Here is a 24,142-nt window from a genome sequence, read left to right as displayed (position 1 = left end):
GAGGCTGACGCAAGAGGATCCCTTGTGCTTAGGAGTTGGAGGGCATGGTGAGTGGTGATTGTGCCACCGCACTCCAACTTGGGTGACAGAGTGAGATCCTGTCTCAAAACAAGCAAACAAAAATAGATATTTTTCTTGGTTTTTGTAAAACTTTTTTTCTAATTTTTTGACATGAAAAATAAATACAGTAAGTCCTCACATAACATTATCAAGTGGTTCTTGGGAACTGTGACTTTAAGCAGAATGATATAGAATGAAACCAGTTTTATCACAGGCTAATTTATGTAAACAAGAGTTAAGTTCCTATGGCATATCTCTGGCCACAAAAACATCACCAAACTTCTTTTTAAAATTTTTAATTGATATATATATTGAGACGGAGCCTCGCTCCGTTGTCCATGCTGGAGTGCAATGGTGTGATCTCGGCTCACTGCAACCTCCATCTCCTGGGTTCACGCGATTCTCTCACCTCAGTCTCCGGAGTAGCTGGGACTACAGGTGCATGCAACCATGCCCAGCTAATTTTTGCATTCTTTAGTAGACACGGGGTTCACCATATTGGCCGGGCTGGTCTCGAACTCCTGACCTCAGGTGGCCTGCCCACCTTGGCCTCCCAAAGTGCTGGGATTACAGGCGTGAGCCACTGCACCCGGCCTGATTACATTATATTTCTACATACTTATGGGGTACATGTGAAATTTTGTTACATGCATAGAATGTGTAATGATCAAGCCACGGTATTTAGGGTGTCCATCACCTTGAGTATTTATCATTTCTATGTATTGAGAACATTTCAAATCTTCTAGCTTTTTTTTTTTTTTTTTTGAGACAATCTTGCCCTGTTGCCCAGACTGGAGTGCAGTGGTGCGATCTTGGCTCAGTGCAACCTCTGCCTCCCAGGTTCAAGCGATTCTCTTGCCTCAGCCTCCTGAGTAGCTGGGATTATAGGCATGCACCACCATGCCCAGTTAATTTTTGTATTTTTAGTAGAGACAGGGTTTCACCATGTTGATCAGGCTCGTCTCGAACTCCTGACCTCAGGTGATCCACCCACCTTGGCCTCCCAAAGTGCTGGGATTACAGGCGTGAGCCACCATGCCCGGTCACTTTTCAAGCTATTTTGAAATATGTAATACATTGTTGTTAACTATAATCATCCTACTCAGCTATCAAATGTTAGAACTTATTCCTTCTATCTAACTGTATGTTTGTACCCAGTAACCAACCTCTCTTTATCCCAACCCCGGTCACCCACACACCCTTCCCAGCCACTATCTCAATGATAGTGGTATCTATCATTCCACTCTCTACCTCCATATGATCAACTTGTTTAGCTCCCACTTATGAGTGAGAACATGCAATATTTGTCTTTCTGTACCTGGCTTAAGTGGCTCTGAAAAGAGCCTTTGGTTTTTGAAAGTAGAAGTTGTTCATTTGGAGCTGGTGTACTTGGTGAGGGCCTTGGTGTTGTCAGACACCGTGTGCTTGGCCATCTCCCTAGGCAGCAGGCACAAGCTGTATGGATCTCCCTGGAGGTGATTGTCGAGTACTTGTAATGCATCAAGAATGATGCACTTGAAGATATTGACAAATGAGTTAATGATGCCCATGGCATTCGATGAGATACCAGAATTGAGATGGACCTGCTTCAGTACCTTGTAAATGTAAATAGAGTAGCTTTCCTTGTGGCCATGCTTGTGATTCTTGCCATCCTTCTTCTGGCTCTTGGTCACACCGCCTTCTTGGCACCCTTCTTTGGAGCAGGAACAGACTTGGCTGATTCAGGCATGTCACCACAAATCAATAACTGTACTGACAAAGAAGCCACTTCAACACCACCACACTTCTAAATAAAGACCAAAACACTCCTAGTATCATTCAACATTGAAATACATGTGAGCTGTGTATACATTTAAGAAAGACTAATAAAAACAAGATAATTATTTACCAACTTATTCCAGTTCAGGGTAGTGGGTGACTGGGACCTATCCTGGCACCTCAGGGCACCTGGTGGGAACCAGACCTGGACAGGACACCATCCCATCGCAGGGCACACTCACACACACACCGCACTCATAACACTGTGACAATTTTTTTTTTTTTTTTTTTGAGACAGAGTATTGCTCTGTCACCGAGGCTGGAGTGCAGTGGTGCAATCCTGGCTCACTGCAACCTCCTCCTCCCGGGTTCAGGCAATTCTCCTGCCTCAGCCTCCTGAGTAGCTGGGATTACAGGCATGTGCCACTGTGCCCAGCTAATTTTTGTATTTTTAGTAGAGACGGGGTTTCACCATGTTGGCCAAGCTGGCCTCAAACTCCTGACCTCAGGTGATCCGCCCGCCTCGGCCTCCCGTAGTGCTGGAGTTACAGGTGTGAGCCACTGCGCCCAGCCCACACTGGGACAATTTAAAGACATTAATTAACCTGATGTGTACATCTTTGGGATGTGGGAGGAAACCAGAGTACCCCGAGAAAACCTACACACATATGGGGAGAATGTGAAAATGTTTCACAGACAGTGGCCCTGACCCGGAACCAAATTTTTTTTTTTTTCTCATCCACGTTATAACGAAAGGACATTGAACAAGATAGCGTTATTCAAGGATCTGAAGTATAAACACAAGTGTTGCTGTCTAATGGATTGTCTTGCCCATCCCACATTAGAAAACATTGGTCTAGGCATTCTAAATCTTACCCTCGGATCCAACCATCAGGGAGAAAAAACTGTATTTTCAGGGTGCACGTTCGTTTGGCCCCTTGAAGAAAATGCTTTTCTGAACTACTTTTTGGTGCTGGGGTTCTGCCTTGCTTGGAAAGTACTATGGAGACAAATATAAAAAAAAACAGGACTTTCTGGCCAGGCGCGGTGGCTCACGCCTGTAATCCCAGCACTTTGGGAGGCCGAGGCGGGTGGATCACGAGGTCAGGAGATCGAGACCATCCTGACTAACATGGTGAAACCCCATCTCTACTAAAAGTACAAAAAATTAGCCGGGTGTGGTGGTGGGCGCTGTAGTCCCAGCTACTCGGGAGGCTGAGGCAGGAGAATAGCGTGAACCCAGGATGCGGAGCTTGCAGTGAGCCGAGATCGTGCCACTGCACTCCAGCCTGGGCAACAGTGCAAGACTCCATCTCAAATACAAACAAAAAAACCAGGACTTTCTCTACTAGGGGGCTGTTGTTGAATGTGTCAGTACCGATGTCACTACAGCACCACGTAGCATGCCCTTTAAGGTGGCACCACGGGAGGAATTTCTCTCAGAACTCAGCATCAGGAGAATGCTATGCTTTTTCCTCAATAGCTATTTTGCTTTGTGCTTAAGGACAATATTAACGTTGTTTTCCTCTTTGCTGTGACTGCTGGGAGCTTAAAGCCATTTTTGTAGTCTTACCTTTTTGAAATATAGAGGACTATGATATGCATTTCTTTGGGCTCATTTCACCCCTGACCTTTAAAAAACAAACATATTTTGGCTGGGCACTGTGGTTCACGCCTGTAATCCCAGCACTTTGGGAGGCCGAGGCAGGCAGATCACGAGGTCAGGAGATCGAGACCATCCCGGCTGACACAGTGAAACCCCATCTCTAGCAAAAATACAAAAAATTAGCCGGGCGTGGTGGTGGGTGCCTGGGGTCCCAACTACTCGGGAGGCTGAGGCAGGAGAATGGCGTGAACCCAGGAAGTGGAGGTTGCAGTGAGCTGAGATCCGGCCACTGCACTCCAGCCTGGGTGACAGAGTGAGACTCTGTCTCAAAAAAAAAAAAAAAAAAAGAAAGAAAGAAAAACAAAAATAAACAAACAAAAAAACATATTTCTCCTCCTCACCCCAGATCTTACAACTATTATTTTAAACTTTCAAATTTTATTTTTTAAGTCACCTCAAGTCCTTTGGGGAAGGAGTTGGGATATGAATATGATATAACATTGTTACTGATGTTCACTATAAATTCCTTAAGTTCAATTGCCTAAGAAAAAAATTATTTAGAATGTGGAATTTTTATCTCTCCGTAAAGATTGTTTTCTATTGTTAATAGCATCTATGTATTTCATGAGTCTAAGAGGTTATTCATGGTAAGTTGCACTTCCATTTCAAAGGTGTTACAATGTGGAAAAAATGGCCGACACTGATTTTAAGATAATATCTATTGTAAGATCCCTCCTACTCTCAGAGATGTTAAAATGTGAGGAGAAATGTGCATTTTAGAATCAATGAAATGTGGTTTTACTTATAGTACTATGAGTCTTCTAGCTATTTGATGTTCACTCACTGCTGTGAGGTTGGAAAGTGGCCGCATGAGATGGAGTTATGGTTTATGAGTGGTCAGTGTTTTAAGGAAGCCTGTATCTCCAGGGCATAATAAAAATTCTGATCTCTGATCACCAGAAAGGCAGTATGTACTAGGCTGACCAAGATGTGAGCATTCAGGCACTGGTTTACTGGTTTACAAAATGAAGTTATTATGTGGGAACTCCAAATAAAGTTGGAAAATGCGTGTTGTTTTTTTTTTTTTTTTTTTTTTGAGACAAGATCTCACTCTGTCACCTAGGCTGGAGTGCAGTGGCATGCAATCACAGCTTATTGCAGCCTTGACCTCCTGGGACCAAGCAGTCCTCCCATATCAGTCTCCAGAGTAGCTGGGACTACAGGCGTGCGCCACCATGCCCGGCTAATTTTTTGTAGAGAGAGTGTTTCGCCATGGTCCCCAGGCTGCTCTCGAACTCCTGAACTCAGGCGATCTGCCTGCCTCTGCCTCCCAACGAGCTAGGATTACAAGCGTGAGCTACTGAGCCCAGCCTGGAAAATGTGTCTTTAAAAGATATTTAAGATAATTTTTAAACTGTGCTATTGTTTTGCTTTTAACCAACTTCAAAGTACGTATTCTCAACAATAGAAAAATGGGCAAAGGACGGATTATTCTCTGAAGAAAATACAAATGGCTAATAAACATTTGAAAAATGTTCAATCTTTTTGTAATCAAAATAATGCAAATTGAAACAGCATGCTACCATTTTTTGGTCTATAAAACTGACAAAGGTAATACACAATGCTAGTGAGATGGCAGCAAGATAGGTGCTTTCATACATTGTAATGTGAGTATAAATGATACAGCTTTTGTAGGAGGTAATTTACCAATACATGTTGAAATGTTCTTCAAATATTTATCTTTAAAATGTTCATACCCCTGATCTAAGTAATTCAGTTTCTAGGCATCTATCATAAGGAAATAATCAGAGGTTCAGAATTATGTTTAGAATGTTATTTATATTAGTGAAATATAAATAATTTAATATTCAATGATAGAGAAGTATTTAAATTAGGGTTCTTTTTCAGTGAAATGTTTTACAGCTATCAAAATTAGTGAGGTTAAAAACTATTTAAATGACATGATAAGATAATCATGATATATTGAGTGAAAAAAACTGTCTATCCAGCAAGATTCCAAACTTGTTAATATGTATATATGCCATACCAGAAAGCCTGAAATGAAATATAGAAAGCTAACTATGGTTGTCTCTGGGAAGTTGAAAGAATTATTGGTAACTTTTATTTTCCTCTCTTAACTTTCCCAAATTTTCTATGATATATATTATGATGATGATAAGAAAAAGCTATGAAAGATTGACAATATATTTATTTTATTATTGAGTTCAAAGTCTGTATTTGTCTTTATCAATTATCATTCTCTCTCCTGTGACTTTAAATTCCCCCATTCAACAAATATTCTTAAGGACCTTCTATATGCCAGGTACTGCCTAGTGAATAGGGATACAGCAATGAGTAGACAGACCAAGTCCTTGCTTTCTTAGAGCTTCCCTAATAGCAGGGAGAGACTGAGCTTAAATATACAATGTTTCCTCATCTGATGACCTGGACCACTCTTCTACCTGCCTCCATGCCCTTAGCTGAATGAGTGAATCTAGTCTAATGGCTTTATATATCACATACTCTGTCAGTTTCTAAACCTGCATCTCTAGTTAGTCCTTTCTCCCAAACACCAGACTTATACATCCAACTGTCTACCTGACATCTCCACTTGGAGATCTAATAGGTATGTCAAACCAAATCTGTGAGAATGAAATTGTTAATTCCTTGTTGTCCCTCCCACCCCTAGATCTACTCTTCCAGTGTTTTACCCCTCCTAGGGAATGGCAATGCCATCTTTCCAGTTCTTCAGGCCAGCAGCTTTGGAATTATCCTGACTCGTCTCATTCTTTCACACCCTACATCCAATCTATTTCAAGTTTTATATATCCAAAATCTACCCAGAATCTGGCCACTTCTTACCACCTCCACTGCGATCACCCTGACCCCTGCCTCTGTTTTCTTTTGCCTGATTATTACACCAGACGCCTCAGTGGTTTTCTTGTTTCTACCTTTGACCTCTTACAGTTTATTCTCAACACATTAGCCAGACGGTCTTATTAAAGCTAAGCCAGATCATTATCATGCCTTGTTCAAAACGCTCTGATGCCCAGCAATTTGGGAGGCTGAAGCAGGTGGATCACCTGAGGTTAGGAGTTCAAGACCAGCATGGTGAAACCCTGTCTCTACTAAAAATACAAAAATTAGCCGGGTGGGGTGGCGCATGCCTGTAGTCCCAGCTAGTTGGGAGACTGAGGCAGGAGAACCGCTTGAACCCAGGAGGCAGAGGTCGTAGTGAGCTGAGATCGCACCACTGCACTCCACCCTGGGCGACAGAGTGAGACTCCATCTCAAAAACGAAACAAAACAAAACGCTCTGATGGCTCCCATCTCCCTAGAGTGAAAGCCAGTCTTTACAGTGTCCTAAAAGGCTCACACGACTGGGTGCCTCTCATCTCCTTTCTTCCTGCCTCACCTCCAGCTACATCTTTTCTTTTTTGCTCGCTTCCTCCAAGCATACTGGCCTTCTAGTTATTCCTGGAAGAAGCCAGGCATGTTCCTGCCTCATGGCCTTTGCCCTTGCTGTTTTCTCTGCCAGGAATGCTCTTTCTCCGCATGGCTCACTTGATCCTTTATATATTTACACATACATCAACTTCTATGACTATCCTATTTACAGTGATACCCCCAACACTCCCTATTCCCTTTCCTTGCCTTATTTTTTTCTATAACACGTAATCACCCTTTAACTAAAATACTACATGTTTTATGTTCTTTTTTGTTGCTTGTTTATTATCTTTAAGTATTATGAGGGCAAAATTTTTTGTTTTGTTTTGTTCCCTGATATATCCTCAGAAGCTAGAACAGTGCCTGGCACACCGCAAGGACTCAAAAAGTGTTTGTCTGATGTTAGAAAAATGAATGATGGGTAGATACCACGAAAGTAATTTAAACATTTTTAAAAGCTCAGATGAGTTTTAAATATTCCATATACCTGCAAATCATATCATTTAACAGTTAATTTTTGGGTAATAGTTTTTATTTTTCAAAATACTCCTCTTTTCTTAATATAGGCCTCTCTCCCCTACCTCTGCCCCATTTGGGACACCTGAACCTTCGCACACTTCCCAATCCAACTGGAAGCAGGAGGCACAGATCCCATTGGTGCAGTCATTGGGGAAGCCATACAGAAAAGAGTAGAGGAAAAGCATAGAGAAGGGTAGAAAGAGAGTGGATTCTGGAGAGGCAAAAGGGAAGATATTTATTATCCACATATTCTTTTAGTTAATCCTCACAACAGCTTATCCTCCTTTCATAGACAAGGATACTAAGGCTTGAGAGGTTAAGAACCAGCAATTTGCTAAAAATCAAATGTAAAAATAGGGAAAGGGCTATTAAATAATGGAGGTAGGATATGAACTCAGGCCGTCTGACAGGATTGCCCCACTGGAGTTAAGAATAGCTTCACTTAAACAAGCAACTCTGCGGTTGGCCTATCACCATCAGTAGTACTGTGCTAAGTTCTGATTGGTTGATTAGCTTGTTGTCTGATTGGTCCAGTTGTCAGTCAGTGATGTACATTGCATAAATGCAGATTCTAGCAACCATTTTTTTTCACTTAAGTAATATTTGCATTGTCCATTGTCCAGTACCTTATAGCTTTTGTTTTAAGTAAATATTTGACAATGTCCAACTGAAGGGATTCTATACATGAAATGCCCAACATATAATGTCTTCTTTAAAAGCCTGATGAAATGTGGCTTTGGTATGATTCTGTGGCATAGTTTATATAACCAGAACTTGTGTGACAAATAGGTAACATATTCACCTTGTAATGACTGAGTATTCTGAAATCTTCAATTAGGTAGAAAGAAGTTTTATTGCAATCTAGCTCCAAGTCTGTGGTCTGGCAAGGCCCTTGCATATGTGAGGTTCAGGGCACTGGGCCAGGGCTTCTTAACCCTTTATGATCCTTGCTGTCTTCTGCTAAACATAAAAATCTCATGTGCCAACCGAACCCCAAATTTGGAATATGGCTCTCTAGAGGGGCATAGTCTTGTCTTCTGATGATCTTCACCAGTTCAGAAGCTTAGTTTCTATTATTTTCATGCTCAAAAGAGTAGTGGTTTTCCCAAATATGAAATTATTGAAAACTGAACATGCCTTTTCAAACTAATACCTTCTCCCATTCTAAAAGGGTCATTCTTCATTTTAGAAGATTGCTGCTGCAAAGCCAATTCTGTTCCTTTCTTATCTCTCTCCTCCATTTCTCTACCCTCCAAACAGCTAGCATCATATTAAACATATATCATGTGCTAATACACACTACAAAATGTGATCTGGCTGATTTATAATCTAACCTGAGGCTTGCAAATAACTACAAGTAAGTCATTTGACCCACTTCACTAAGTCTGGGCAAAAATATGGTTACATGTTTTTATTTCTTCAGTTAATTATTTGAGTACCCCCTTCTCTATCAGGAAATCATGTATCTCCTTTTTGAGGTTTCTCCATCCTTATAGTCTAAAAATCCTGAGGGTTTCCTCAGCTCACAGGGAGCCAAAAAGGTAACTGAGTTTGAGGGATCTACCACTGCTGTTGCTTCTTGCTGTCACTTGGTGTCACCTTGAAAACTGGTTCGGTGACGATAATATCTACCTCACAGAGGTGTTGTACAAATTAAATGAGCAAATACATTTAAAGTGCTTAGTATATCGATGGATACATGGCACTAAGTAGGTACGCAAAGATTTAGCTGTTACTTTATGTTATCAGGCCTCAGTTTTATGTAGGGTCTACACGAGAGGATCCCTGGAAGCATTTCAGCTTTGGCAAATGGTGAAGTTAGCTCAGTCCCTGCCCCTCCCAGAAGCCTCTATCTTACTCACATTGTCCTGAAGTTGATGTGGCTCTAGTATATGGAAGGGGCAGAACCTAAGGAGCATAGAATTTTTTATAAAGCAAATGATTTGTTCTGGCTCAGAGAAAGAGTTTGTTTTTGTTTTTTTTTTTATTGTAATCTGGGGTGTTTGGACTGACAAAATTTTGTCTCAGGTCACAGGGCTGCTTGGTAGTAGCTGGGCCTTAACCAAAGTCTTCCTGAATGCAGAGCTTGATCAACTCTAGAAGTATCCTGCTGTGCTTTAGAAAGCAATGTTCTGGAGAGCAAGGCTGTGGCTCATTTTTTTTTTTTTTTGCATTCTCCCCATTCTGAGCACATTGCTTTATACATAACAAGAAATAGCTCTTCTTCATATCAACTGCTGTTAAAGATAGTCACCTCTGCACACATGCAAACACAAACACATTCACACGCTTAGGCATTCTCTCTGCCTTCCATCTCTTTGTTTCTCCTTCTTTCCTACTTCTAGGCCATAATAATTAAGAACGAAATGCACAGTGCATATAAACCTTTTCTTCCCCTTTGAGTAACTATTGTTGCTTTACAACTTTCCCTATCCCTGTTTTTATTAACAGATTTCATACCCTCAAGAACACACCGTTCTTGGAAAATGGCAACACTATCTCCTCTTTAATAAACTTTGTGACTAGCGCATACAAGATCTCCAAATAGTAATTTATTTTAGGTCATGTGAAAAAGGTTCATTGTGCACATATATTAACAGGTAATGAATCATTAATATGAGCTAATCCCACTTGCCAGTCCATTTACCCAGTTGGGTTGTGTGCTAAAAGTCCATTCATAAGTCAGTTTGCGGCCGGGTGTGGTAGTGCATACCTGTAGTCCCAGCTACTTGGGAGGCTGAGGCAGGAGAATCACTTGAACCCAGGAGAGGGATGTGGCAGTGAGGTGACATCACACCACTGCACTCCAACCTGGGAGACAGAGTGAGACTCCGTCTCAAAAAAATAAATAAAGTAAATAAAAACAAGTCAATTTGCTTGTTTCTATGGGTAACTATATTATCTATTATTATATCATATTATATTTAATAGTGAATAATAATAGCAGTAAAAATAGCTACAGTTTATTAAGTACCAGGTATGTTACACATATTATCTCTGCTTTTCACAACAGCCTTGCAAGATGAATAGCCCATTTTACAGGTGAAACTGAGGTTCAAATAAGTTAAGGAACTTGCTTTTAAGCACACAAAGTCAAAAATATTTCCTGCCTCAAGTATAGCTCCTTCTGAAGTGGTAGCGGTGGGCCACCCATGACTTTCCTCACCACATCTGTTGGGCCCCAGGGTGGGCGCCTGACCCAATGCCAGCTAATCCTGGTTAAGACCTGATTTGAAAAGATGAATTTGGCCAATCAGATTCTCCCTTAGGAATTTGAATTAGGAAACATGGAAAGAGGCAATAAGTTGGTAGGAGGCTAGGGCTGAAAGGCACAATGGAAAGTTGTTAAATGAGTGTTGTGAAGAGAGGCTGAGGAGGCCATGATGGGCCGGCCTGTTAGAGCTGAAGCTATGAGGCAGTGGAAAGCAAGCAGTGGCTTTAATGTAGTGGAAGGAAATGGAGTCAGTGGGGGTGGGACAGAAAGGATCATGTGCAGAGAGCAGCCAGGCTGGTGCAGAGCACTCTCTCCGGGGCCACATTCTGCCCTTTCCTCCTTTTCTAGTTTTAGTTCCAGGGTAGTCTTAAAAGAAATCCTCCATCCTTTGAGCTAATGTTAGTGAGTGTCAGTTCCCTTCAACCAGAAGAGCCAAATTAAAATACATGGCCAGTAAGTGCTGGAGAGGGGATCTGAACCCTGGGTTTGTGGCTACAGAGTTTTTGTTCTTTTCACTGCACCCCTTTGCCACATTACAAATGCCACTGTGGTCTACCATAGCCTATGAGGTCACCATAATGTATCTGAAAAAGAACCAATAGTGAACCCAAGTTTCCTGAATCCTTGTCCCAAGTCTTGGTTTGCTTCCAGAGCCCTGAAGGAGAAAGTGAGAGCCAAGAAAATCTCAGATAACTGGCAGGCCTCCAGACAACATTGAGCTTCTAGGGTGGAAGGGACTGCAATGGGGAGAGGGGATGGGGATGGGGAGGGATCAGTTCTCGTCAGTGCAGAGAATGGGGGCTCCCCAAGGGCAGGGATTATTGGTCTTATCCCTACTTCTATCCCCAGATTCCAAGATAGTGCCTGTCACATATTTGAATGAGTGAGCAAATGGATAAATAAATGGCAGAAGTGAGTCACAGCCCCTGTCCAAATGTATAAATCATTCTTCAGTCTAGTGTCCCCAGGTTAAGGAACACATCTTAACCTGTCTCCATCTCTAAGAAACAATTGATGCAGCGCTGTGAATAATGTTTACTGTGACTAATCCACTTTAGCTTTAAAAATTACAAAGATGATGTAGTGGTGACTGCGATCACAGCACAGTTCAGACTACGAATGGACAACTCTGGATTGCATTTGCCTTGTTTACAAAAACACCGCTTGCTTTGTCTGGAGAGAGTGAGGTTTTCATTTTAAGAGGCTGGCTAAAAAATGCAGGGCCACTTTCTGGGCAGGCTTCCAAGTGACTACATCTTTCTCACAGCGTTCCCCAGAGCCCCAGTCCGAGCTGCCTGGGGCGGGGCCTCTAGCCGCTGGTCGCTGTTGAAGCTACCACAGTAGCAGTCATCTGCAGCCTGCCCGAATTACTGAGCTTTTAAGCCTTCCCAAGGCTCAGATAACAGCTTTGGCCTTTGCATTGAAAGAGACATCAGAGTTTGTCATTGGCCAAGCTGGTGTGTGTGAAATATAGGAGATATCGCACCACGCTTCTGAGTATGGCATTCTTTCCAGCCGAGTCTCTTGGGTGTGGGTGAGTCTAAATGTTTGAAGACTGCCCTTGTTGGTTGTGAAATGTTCGAAGCTGGGCATTGTGACTTTCCAAGGGCATGACTTGGCATATTTCTTAACCCTAATGAGCCTCAGTTTCCTTTTTGTGAAATAGGGATAGTATTATCCTATGCTCTAGAAGGATAGAAGTATCTATTCATCACAGGGGGCTGTGAAACCTAAAAGAGATAACAGCAGAGTATCTCATCTAGTACCTGGCATACTATAGACACTGAAGAGCTTTTGTTATTTCTGAAGCGTCCGTAAAAAACATACAAAAAGGTTTCAGTGATGATGCCCTATTTTTATGTCTAACAGTACAGTAGTGCTCTGAAAGACTCAGCGGATATATTTGACTTCTTAATCACACCTGTGTAGCCAACAGGAATAAAACTTCAGAGCAAGTTAGTGCCAAAGGAAAGTTCGTCAGACTGTATTCCCTTTCTTTTTCTCCCTTCTAGACCCTGACCGCACCTGCCCCATTTGCTGATGAAACCAACTGCCAGTGTCGAGCACCCCATGAAAAACTGACCATTGCTCAGGCCCGCTTAGGAACACCAGGTGAGGCTGTACCTTTTTTTTCTCAAATGGGTCCTGTCTTGACATTTAAAGTATCAGAAAGGGGCCGAGAGCATCATGCCTGTGATCCCAGCACTTTGGGTGACTGAGGTGGGTGGATCACCTTGAGGTCAGGAGTTCGAGACCAGCCTGGCCAACATGGTGAAACCCCATCTCTACTAAAAATACAAAAATTAGCCAGGTGTGGTGGCACACGCCTGTAGTACCAGCTACTCACTTTGGGAGGCTGAGGTGGGAGGACCGCTTGAAGCCGGGAGGTGGCGATTGCAGTGAGCCAAGATTGTGCCACTGCACTCCAGCCTGGGCGACAGAGCAAGACTCCATCTCAAAAAAAAAAAAAAAAAGTATCAGAAAGGCCCATCATTAAGGAGCAGCACTTGCTTTCAAGCAGAGAGTTGAACTTAGAGATTATAACACAGTGCAAGGGTAAAGAAGGGTAAACACTAGCAGTGATAAACCAGACCAACCAAAGGAGCCAAGAAAAAGATGCATCAGAATACGGGGAGTTTGAGCCCCGGCTTTGTCACTTGTTAGTTCTACAGCCTTGGGCAAATCACTAGAAAGATCTCAATCTGTTTCCTCAAAACAGGGACAACAATACCTATCTCACAAGGTTTCTGTGATAACTAGATTCATTGAAAGTTCCAAAGCATTTTTAAAACCATGAAGGCATATACAAACCTAAGCTACTATAATTATTACCATTCTTTAAAGTATGCATTTTTTTAAAAAAATTTCAAGTGTGCCTTAAAAAGAGTGGGGTGTGCTATAGAAGTTTGTTCATTCATTCATCCCTTTAGCATTGTGCCAGAGGATGGATAGGGAAGAGATTTGGAAAGAATTATAAGGTACCATCTGTTTTTCAGGAGACAAGACAACTAGATGTGAAATAAAAAACATTAATAGCATGTATGCAGGTGCTTAGGCGTTAAAACCTGCAACACAGATGATAATTGATTCTTAGAGAATGGCAGATTCATTTGGCCTAAGTGATCAGGCAAGACTTCCGGGAGGAAGCAGAACAGACCTTTTAAGAGAAGTAAGATTTGGACTCTGTAGGCAGAAGATGCAAAGGTATTGCAGGCAGGTAGAAGGGGAATAGTGAAGACCCAGAAATAGAGAGCTGTGTAGGAGTAAGTGAGTGTTGTTTTAGTTGATTGGGATGGGGTGACAAACAAGACTAGTTGAACAGGTAAACTTTAAGCCATTTAACATGGCATAACTTGGCCGGGTGCGGTGGCTCACGCCTGTAATCCCAGCACTTTGGGAGGCTGAGGCAGGCAGATCACTTGAGGTCAGGAGTTCGAGACCAGCCTGGCCAACATGGTGAAACCCCATCTCTACTAAAAATACAAAAATTAGCCAGGCATGATGGCAGGCACCTGTAATCCCAGCTGCTTGGGAGGCAGAGGTGAGAGAATCACTTGAACCAAGAAGGTGGAGGTTGCAGTGAGCTGAGATCGCACCATTGCGCTCCAGCCTGGGTGACAGAGTGAGGCTCTGTCTCAAAAAATAATAATAAAATAAAATAAAAAGAACATGGCATAACTCAATGGTTTATAGTTGCCGCTGCAAAAAAACAAACAAACAAACAAACAAAAAAACAAAAAAAAACCCCAAACTTGAAAGAATCCATGGAATGAAGAACAGTTTGCCTAATAATAATAATGGATATTTATTAAGTACTTACTATGTACTAAGGTCTTTATATGTATCATGTCATTTCACTATCACAACTCTGTGTGATTAGTAGTTTTAGTATTTCACAGAGGAGGAAATGAAGGCTTAGAGAAGTTGTGAATCTGCACAAGGTCATTCACTAGTAAATGGCAGTGGTTCACACTGGAGCCTGCATTAGAATCTGCTGGAGGGCTTCTTAAAACCCAAATGGGTGGGCTCCACTCCTAGAGTTTCTGATTCGGTCCAACTAGGGTGGGGCCCAAGAAGTTACATCTCTAACAAGTTTCCAGGTGATGCTACTGCTCCAGGGATCACACTGGGAGAACCATTGGTAAGTGGTAAAGTTGGGATTTGGTCTCCAACCTATTTGTCTTAGAGCTTGACCTCTCAACCATGACACTGTGCTTCCTATAAGAATAGCCTTCAATAGAGTGAAGTGAGAAGCAGAGTAGGCAGAGTTAGGAAGCTTTTGTGTGAGTTGCTTTTGAAAAAGGCAAAACAAGGTTGGGGAGGTAGTACAGAGCAGCCAAAGCTGTTGTTCCCAGGCTTCGGTGTACAAAGAATCACCTGGTAAGCTTGTTAAACAAGTAGATTTCCTGTTTCATTCCCTTCTTCCCAAATCTGGGATGGGCCCAGGCAAGGCATCTGCATTTTAAACAGACAGTCAGGGTGATTCTAAAGTTAGTGGTCTGGAGACCACACACAGAAATACCAACCAAGCAATATATCCAAGGGATGCCAAAGAAAAGTCCAGGTGGCCAGCCGGGCATGGTGGCTCATGCCTGTAACTCTAGTACTTTGGGAGGCCGAGGTGGGCAGATCGCCTGAGGTCAGGAGTTAGAGACCAGCCTGGCCAACATGGTGAAACCTCGTCTCTACTAAAAATACAAAAAATTAGCCAGGCATGGTGGCACATGCCTGTAATCCCAGCTACTCAGGAGTCTGAGGCAGGAGAAGCGCTTGAACCCGGGAGGCAGAGGTTGCAGTGAGCCGAGATCGCACCACTGCACTCCAGCCTAGGCAACAGTGCAAGACTCCGTTTCAAAAAAAAAAAAAAAAAAAAAAAAGTCCAGGTGGTCATGAAGAAAACAGACTTGACCTAAAGTTAAAGGATGAGCATCAGGCCCAAACTGAAAGGGCCTCTACCTTTCTAGGGAAAGGAAAGGGAAGTAGAACTTACTATATATCTGTATATATCTGCTCAATGTGATGCTGTGTATTCTTTGCAAAAACCATATGAGATAACTATTATTGTATCCTTTCTGAAGAGGAGGCAAAGGAGACTTACAGAACTGAAAAGTAACTTGTCAGATGTCCTAGCTGACTGGGTAGACCTGGGATTTGACCCCCAAGTCCATTTCGCCTCAAACCCCTGCTTTGCCTACCGCAACAAACTCTCTTATGAATCATGGTCCACAGCAGGCCATGGAGCTAAGTGAAAACATGCTCAGACAGACAGTAGCTGTGATCTTCTGTAGTGGCAGGACTATGCCAAGCTCACTACTGTTTTATCAGTATCTAGAGAAACACTTGTTGCATACTGTGTGCTCAATAAATATTTTGTGAGTGAATGAATGAAAATTTGGAGGCAAGCGAATCACCTGAAGTCAGGAGTTTGAGACCACCTTGGCCAACATGATGAATCCCTGTTTCTACTAAAAATATAAAATTAGCCAGGTGTGGTGGTGCATGTCTGTAGTCCCAGCTACTTGGGAGGCTGAGGCAGGAGAATTGCTTGTATCTGGGAGGCAGAGGTTGCAGTGAGCTGAGATCAAGCTGCTGCACTCTAGCCTGGGCAACAAGAATGAAACTCCATATCAAAAAAAAAAAAAAAAAAAAAAAAGAAAGACAGTTTGGGACAAGAGAAGTAGTTCTTCCTCTGGAAATAGAAGCAGAAAGAGTTTGTTCTGGTATTTTGAGCTGGTATCAAGCTAACTGGGTGAAATTGGGCACCTGTGCGTTGCCTACTGCCAAGCAGTTTAAGCAGTAATAAGATGGTGGTGTATTTTGAAATAACCGTGTGGTGGATTCTGTGGAATACAGGTCATTAGAGGGGGAGTGAGATGGAACAAAGATGAACTCCTGATCTTTAGAAGAGAAATTCTGCCCCCTAACCTTAGGTGATAACTCTGGGAAATTATATAAGAAAATCCGTGATGTTGATGAGTACCTAGCCAGGGTACTTCTGTTGGAAATTTCTTTATTTAGAACTTCAAATATCAGGCCGGGTGCGGTGGCTCATGCCTGTAATCCCAGCACTTTGGGAGGCCGACGCGAGCAGATCACTTGAGGTCAGGAGTTCAAGACCAGCCTGGCCAACATGGTGAAACCCTATGTCTACTAAAAATACAAAAATTAGCCTGGCATGGTGGTGTGTTCCCAGGTGATGCTGCTGCTGCTACTAGTCCTGGGACCACACTTTGAGTACCACTGCATAAGAGCAACTGTTGGCAGTGGTTAGAAGGAGTGGCAGGGAGATTATCCAATATCGTAATTGTTGGAGCATTGTACTGTTAGCAGAAAAGTTCAGAGAATTTTTAAGAATCTTGCTGTTTGATTACCATTTAAGAAAAGAAGAAAAACGTTACTTTTTTGAAGGGTTTGGTCAAGAATTTCAAGAAGGGTTTGGTCAAGAAGGGTTTGCTTTCAAGAGTTTCAAGAAGGGTTTGGTTTCAAGAGTCGTAAGCAATTTACCTGTTTGTGGCACTGTCTTGAGCGTGCCCTCAAAAAAGACAAAACATAGCAGAATTTGGTATTTGATAATGCTCTTCAAGATTATAGTTTTTTGGTTTTTTTTTTTCTTTTGTATTTTCAGTGGAGCTGCTTTCGCCACGTTGACCAGGCTGGTCTTGAACTCCTGGCCTCAAGTGATCTGCCCATCTCAGCCTCCCAAAGTACTGGGATTACAGGCAGGAGCCACTGTGCCTGGCCTAGATTATAGCTATAACTGGATTCCCTTACCATCTCCTACACTAGCCATATTTTTTGACATAATATAATCGCCTAAAATGTGTTTTACAAATTTAGAACTGCCCAAACAGGGGCGGGGGTACAAATTCTAGAAGAGGTAATGACAAACTCTGCCCATACCTCTTAGCTTTTTGACCTTGTTTGTGAGGTCACAAGGGTGATGAAACTTCAAGAGAAAGAGCAGAATAAAGTGAAAAAGCAATCAGAATTGGCACCTTTGGTCTTAGCTAGTCCAGCTGTGGAGCTATGCGCATACACGGTGCTGTATGTATTCTGATGCATGGAGAATCAATCCTCTGTCTTGACATAAAGGAAAAGTCTGGGAGATTGTTTCATAGGCTCCTTTTCATTAAAACTGCCTTTTCCTTTCTTTTCTTTTTCTTTTTCTTTCTTTCTTTTCTTTTCTTTGCTTTTTTTTTTTTTTTTTTTTTTTTGAGACAGGGTCTCGCTCTGTCACCCAGGCTGGAATGCAGTGGTGTGATCACAGCTCACTGCAGTCTTAACCCTCCAGGCTCAAGTGATTGATCCTCCCACTTCAACCTCCCAAGTAGCTTGGACCACAGGCATGTGCCACCATGCCTGGCTATTTTTTGTATGTTTTGTAGAGATGGGGTTTCGCTATGTTGCCCAGGCTGGTCTCAAACTCCTGGGCTTGAGCCATCTACCCACCTTAGCTTCCCAAAGTGCTGGGATTACAGGCATGAGCCACTGTACCCGGGCTTAAACTGACTTTTTTAAAAGGGAATCTCGGTTCTGATTTTCTATTTTCCTTTTCAAAAAGGAAGTTTGTATTATCTGTTTCCACAGTGTGTAGAATTTCCCTGATTACATTTTTCAAGAGCTGCCTTAATGAATCTGCCTTATTCATGTACCATCTGTGATGTAATTTACTGAATACTTTTTCTTTATATATACTCTCTGTTCTAAAACTTTAACGTATTTTAAAAAGCAAACATCAATCACAATCATTTACAGAAAATGGCATCATTAGCTAGTATCACTGGCTAGTGATAAGCAGAAGGTAATTGCAAAGTTTATATAAAACTAAATAGTATATACAATAAGTATGTAACTGTAAGATTTTAAAAGCTTAACTTGTGCCACCTTTTTCGCACATCAGTTGTACAAAAAACAGTACTAGTTGCAATAATTACTGGGTGTTTAATAATAGTTTCTGTTTTGTTTTAAAGACAATAATTCATATCAGCATGTAGTTTTCTAGCAGGTGTCAACAAGGTAGAAGAAAGAGTGGTGAGTTTGATTTGCACTCAAATATCATGGTAAATTGGTTGTATGACATTCGGTAAGCTGCTTAACTTCGCTGAGCCTCCATTTGCCCCTCCATGAAATGATAAGTCTACTTTCACCTGACTACCTCATAGGGTTGATGCAAAGATTAAATGAAATACATATGTTTTGTGAATTGTATGTATTTCTAAGGTACAGTTTAAATGCCTTAAAATAGCCACAATCCAAGCCTTGTTAATAGCCATAATCAAAGATGATCAATCACCCTTTTATTGTTGCTTGAATCTGAAGCAAATACCGAGAAACGCCTAACATACCCCACAATAGTGTGAATTTAAACGTAACGTGGTTGGTGATTGCCTCCTGTTTGGCTGTACGGCAGATGTGTGTTTAACTTTTTAACCAACTGCCAAACTGCTTTCCAAAGCGATTGTACCACTTTAAATTCCTATCTGCAGTTTATTAGCGTTCCAGTTGCTCTGCATTCTCACCATCACTTGGTATGGTCAATTAAAAAACATTTTTTAGCCATTCTAGTGTGTATGAAATGTTATCTCATTGTGGTTTTCATTTGTATTTCCCTAATGACTAATGTTATTGAGGATCTTCTCTTGTGTTTATTTGCCATCCTTGTATTTATTTTCTTTGGTGAAATGTCTGTTCAATATTTTTGCTTTATTTAACTGAGTGGTGGGTTGTTCATCTTACTGAGTTTTGAGAGTTCTTCATATATTCTAGATACAAGTCCTATATTTCACAAATATTTTCTCCCAGTCCATGACTCACCTTTTCATTTTTGTAAAAATGTCTTTTGAAGAGCAAACGTCATGAGTCTCACAGACTGCATTTAGGGTGTCACCCCAGGCTCAGTTCTCATCTGGAGGTTGACTGGTGTTAGATCTGCTTCCAGGCTCACTCAGGTTGTTACCAGAATTTATTTCCTTGTGACTGTAAGATCAAGGGCTCAGCTTCTTACCAGTTGTCGACCAGAGGCCACCCTCAGCTCCTAGAGGCCACCTGCAGGTCCTTGCCATGTGGCCCTCTCCATAGGCCCTTTCACAACATGGCAGCTTGCTTCTTCAAAGCCACCAGTGCAGAAAGAGAGTGAGTCTGTTAGCAAGATGGACTCTTTTTCTTTTCTTTTCTTTTTTCTCTCTCTCTCTCTTTTTTTTTTTTTTTTTTTTTTTTGAGATAAAGTTTCATTCTTGTTGCCCAGGCTGGAATGCAGTGGTGTGATCTCGGCTCACTGCAACCTCCGCCTCCCAGGTTCGAGAGATTCTCCTGCCTCAGCTTCCCAAGTAGCTAGAATTATAAGTGTCTGTCACCACGCCAGGCTAATTTTTTTTGTATTTTTAGTAGATACGGGGTTTCACCATGTTCGCCAGGCTGGTCTCAAACTTCTGACCTCAGGTGATCCACCCGCCTCTGCCTCCCAAAGTGCTGGGATTACAAGTGTGAGCCACCACGCCCAGCCAAGATGGAGTCTTATAATGTAACATAATCATGGAATAACGTCTACCACCTTTCCCATATTCTACTGGTTAGAAGCAAGGCACAGGTCCCACATACACTTCAAGGGGAGGGAATTACACAAAGGCATGAGCACCAGGAGGCAGAGATCATTCAGAGCCACCTTAATGTCTCTCCACCATGCCACGGAATAGTTGTACTCTGACATCTTTTTTTGTTTTCAATTGACTTCTGGTCATTGCCAAACCTCCAGCTTCACAGGTCAGTGGTATTTCACATAGATGCTCTGGAGAGTCACCAGATGCCTAAAAGCATATCCAGAATCTCAAACAAAAGATTAAAACAGATCAATATACAAACTAAAAAGCCATACTCTGTTTTTTTTAAAGCTTTATTATAGAGTATTTGAAACACACACAGTAGAAGAACAGTATAATGAACCTTCCTGTGCCTGTCACTCATACCTAACAACCACTAACCCATGGCCAGTCTTGCACCATGCACACCTCCGTCTACTCTGTCCTCTTGGACGATTTGAAACAAAATCCCAGACTTCCTAGCATTCTGTATATATGTCTGAAAAAAAAGAACTCTGGTTTTATTAAACATAATCACTGTATCATCATCTTACCTGAAAAAATTAACAATAATTCTTTGATATCACCAAATATCCAGTGTTCCAATTTCTAATTATCTTATGTCATCATTTATATATAGCTTGTTTGAACCCAATCCAAATAATGTCCATACTTTACAGTAGGATGATGTGTTTTTTAAATCTCTTTCAATCTGCAGATCCCCCTTTCGTTTCTCTTTTTCTTTCTCTCTCTCTCTTTTTTGCCTTGAAGTTTATTTGTTGAAGAGATGAAAGATCAGGGTCCTTTTTTGGCAGGGGAGGGGAGTCCTGGAGAGTTTCCCACAGTCTGGAAATTGCTGACACACCACAATTTTTCAAAGTGAGCTTATTGCAAAATCAACTTTGTAAATACTCTTCAGATTTACTAAATGGCCTTTTTTCTCAGTAATTGCATCTTCTTTCTTTACTTTTCTTTCCTCCCTGCTTCCTGAATTCATTTCTCTTGATCACCTCTGAATCAATAACAAAAAGTTTTACAAAACTGCCATCTGCTTTTCCCTGGGGTTTATATCTTAAAACAAATTTTCCTCAATTGAATTCAAATTGAATAAGAACATTCAAAGCAAGGCTCCTTCATTAGACAGTTTGTTATTTCAAAGCATTTTCTATTTACTGTGCCTTATTTAGAATACAGTATAATCCTATGAAGGCAATTCTGTTTGTTCAAAATTGTGTATAATTGGAAATAATTGCAATTCCCTATCTGACATAAAGTCTCTCAACTTTTTTTATTAGAGAAATTTAATTTATTAGAAACATTGTACCATCTGAATCTATTAATGTAACATTTCTTTATGTTCCAAATTAATGAGGTTACATTGCCTCAAGAGATAATCACAATTTTAAATCTAAGTCTTAAAGATCATTCAACAGAAGTTGGCATTGATTTCTGTCTTTTTAGAAAATTTATTTTTATAACATCAATGTAATACATGCATATATATATATATATTATATATATATTTTATTTGAGACAAGGTCTATCTCTGCCACCCAGGCTGGAGTACAGTGGCGCAATCTCAGCTCATTGCAACCTCTGCCTCCCAAGTTCAAGTGATTCTACTGCCTCAGCCTCCCAAGTAGCAAGGATTGCAGGCGCCTACCACCACAACTGGCTAATTTTTGTATTTTTAGTAGAAACAGCGTTTCACCATGTTGGCCAGGCTGGTCTGGAACTCCTGACCTCAGGTGATCCGCTCGCCTCAGCCTCCCAAAGTGCGAGGATTACAGGCTTGAGCCACCACGCCCGACTATTTTCAAAAGTCAGTAGTACTCTTAGCTTATAAAGAAAACTAGTGGTCCCTTTCTCTACCTTCTTCACCCCTGATTCTTATTCCCTGTAGGCACTCAACACTTGACAATCAACTTTCCATAATGTTGTTGAAGTCTCTCATCCATTGACATTGCCTTTCTTGTTTTCTCTGTCCTCGGGGGGATTCTATCTTTTTAACTTAACTTTTAACTTTAACTTTTAACTCTTTAACTTTTAACTCTTAGTAATTGTTGTGGTGTTTCTGGGAGAAAGTAGAGATAATCTATGTGTTCAGTTCACCATATTTAACTGATAGTCCTTGTATTTCTTTTTAAAGAACATTATTAGCTCACACCTGTAATCCCAGCACTTTGGGAGGCTAAGGTGGGTGGATCACAAGGTCAGGAGTTTAAGACCAGCCTGGCCACCATGGTGAAACCCCGTCTCTACTAAAAATACAAAAATTAGCCGGGTGTGGTGCTGAGTGCCTGTAATCCCAGCTACTCAGGAGGCTGAGGCAAGAGAATTGCTTGAACCCGGGAGGTGGAGGTTGCAGTGAGCCAAGATCGCGCCATTGCACTCCAGCCTGGGTGACAGAGCAAGACTCTGTCTCAAAAAAAAAAAAAAAAAAAAAAAAGAAAAAGAAAAGAAAAGAAAGAAAAACAACAACAACAACAACAACAACAAAACACTATTGTGGCCACATATGTCTCTTTCCTTCTCACTGCAAGAATAAAATATCTCTATGTTGTTTGTAGCCATAGAGAAGAGGTGACAAGGGTGCTTAAAATGCACTTTGATATGAGAAACTACTTCTTTCTCCTGTCATCCATTTTTGAATCCCCTTCTTGGATTTTCACATTCTAGTTCCTTTGTTGAGAGTCTAGAAAGGTGTCAAGGTTGGCAAAAGATACAGAATTTTCTATATAAATGTAGCAGGCATCTTCCAGACTATCAGGATGGGGATATAATAGAGCTGCAACGTCCTTCCTCCAACCAGCTAAAAAGAATAATTTTGTGACTTGCTTTGTCTACCAAATTGATGGAAGTATATACTCAATTTCTCTCTCTGACTTGAAGGGGATGGGTCTTTGGCCTGGCTGAGCAATAGTGTTATCCCAGTCTCCTGGTTCGCAGGGGTGCTGTACTGAAGTGTGTCCCTCTTCCTCTTGGAACAGCACTTTTTAAAGCACTGTATGCCACTGTCTGTGAGACCTCTTCACTTCTGGCCTTTCTCCCTAGGAGGGACTATAGTGTTTGTTGCTCATCTTCAGCCCTAAGCACCACTTCTACATGCAACATTACATGCTGACTTTCCTCCCTTTGAGGCGTATGTCCCTCATCTCTTATTATACCAAAGAGGTTAGGGAGTGGCCTTGCAGTGGTATGCTGGTAAAGGTTTAACAGCTGGTCCTCCAGCAGGAAATAAGCCCTGATTTGTAGCATTTGCCAATTTCTGTCGTGGAAGCATTCTACCGTGGCTGATTTCAGGCTACCAACGTGACTTGGAGTTGGGAAGAAAGGTGTAAGGTGAGCCATGTGAGCAGATTGCAGTACATCATTGCCTTTGGGAACAGGGACTTGGGGTCTTCATTCAGGATTGCCAGACTCAAGGATGAAGCCATTTGCTGTTTCCATTGAGCTCCTCAGTTACTCCTGCCTATGTGTCTCAGCTGGGCTGACTCTGCTGGCTCAGTCACCTAGACTCCAGTCCGGGTCAAGACAACTCCCCAGTGCTCTGTGCTTGTCTCTTCTGTTGGCTAAAAATGTGTGTTCCCTGGTTTGATCTTAATTTTGTTATGTTTTTGCTCTGCTTTGATGTCTTCAGAAGAACCTCTTTAAAATTAGTTTCATGCACTGATGTGAAACTGATGGTATGTAGAGATTGTGTCTTATCCAGAAAGTTTCTTATGACTGATGGAAGGTAGCTGAGATTCCTCATTCTGCAGTTCTGTTAACAGTGTTTTCTTTCTCCCACAGCTGACAGGCCTGTCAGAGTATACGCCGATGGAATATTTGACCTCTTCCACTCGGGTCACGCAAGGGCCCTTATGCAAGCAAAAACACTGTTTCCCAACAGCTACTTGTTGGTAGGAGGTAAGAAGTGCATTTTCTTTTTGTCTAGAAAACTCTTTTATAATATGCTTTCTG

General features: G+C 41.6%; 1 protein-coding gene across 2 annotated transcripts in view; it reads left to right on the top strand.

The window, feature by feature from the left end:
• The window catches only part of PCYT1B (phosphate cytidylyltransferase 1B, choline), a 113,028-nt gene that overhangs the window by 39,686 nt on the left and 49,200 nt on the right, over positions 1–24,142 (top strand). For both annotated transcript variants that reach the window (XM_015127093.3, NM_001258192.2), the window contains 2 exon segments: positions 12,617–12,716; positions 23,972–24,088. In XM_015127093.3, coding sequence (XP_014982579.1) covers positions 12,617–12,716; positions 23,972–24,088 — 217 coding nt within the window.

Source organism: Macaca mulatta, chromosome X, assembly GCF_049350105.2.
Source record: "Macaca mulatta isolate MMU2019108-1 chromosome X, T2T-MMU8v2.0, whole genome shotgun sequence".
Lineage (NCBI taxonomy): Eukaryota > Metazoa > Chordata > Mammalia > Primates > Cercopithecidae > Macaca > Macaca mulatta.
Note: the sequence above shows the minus strand (reverse complement) of the source record. Positions and strands in the feature narration are given on the sequence as shown.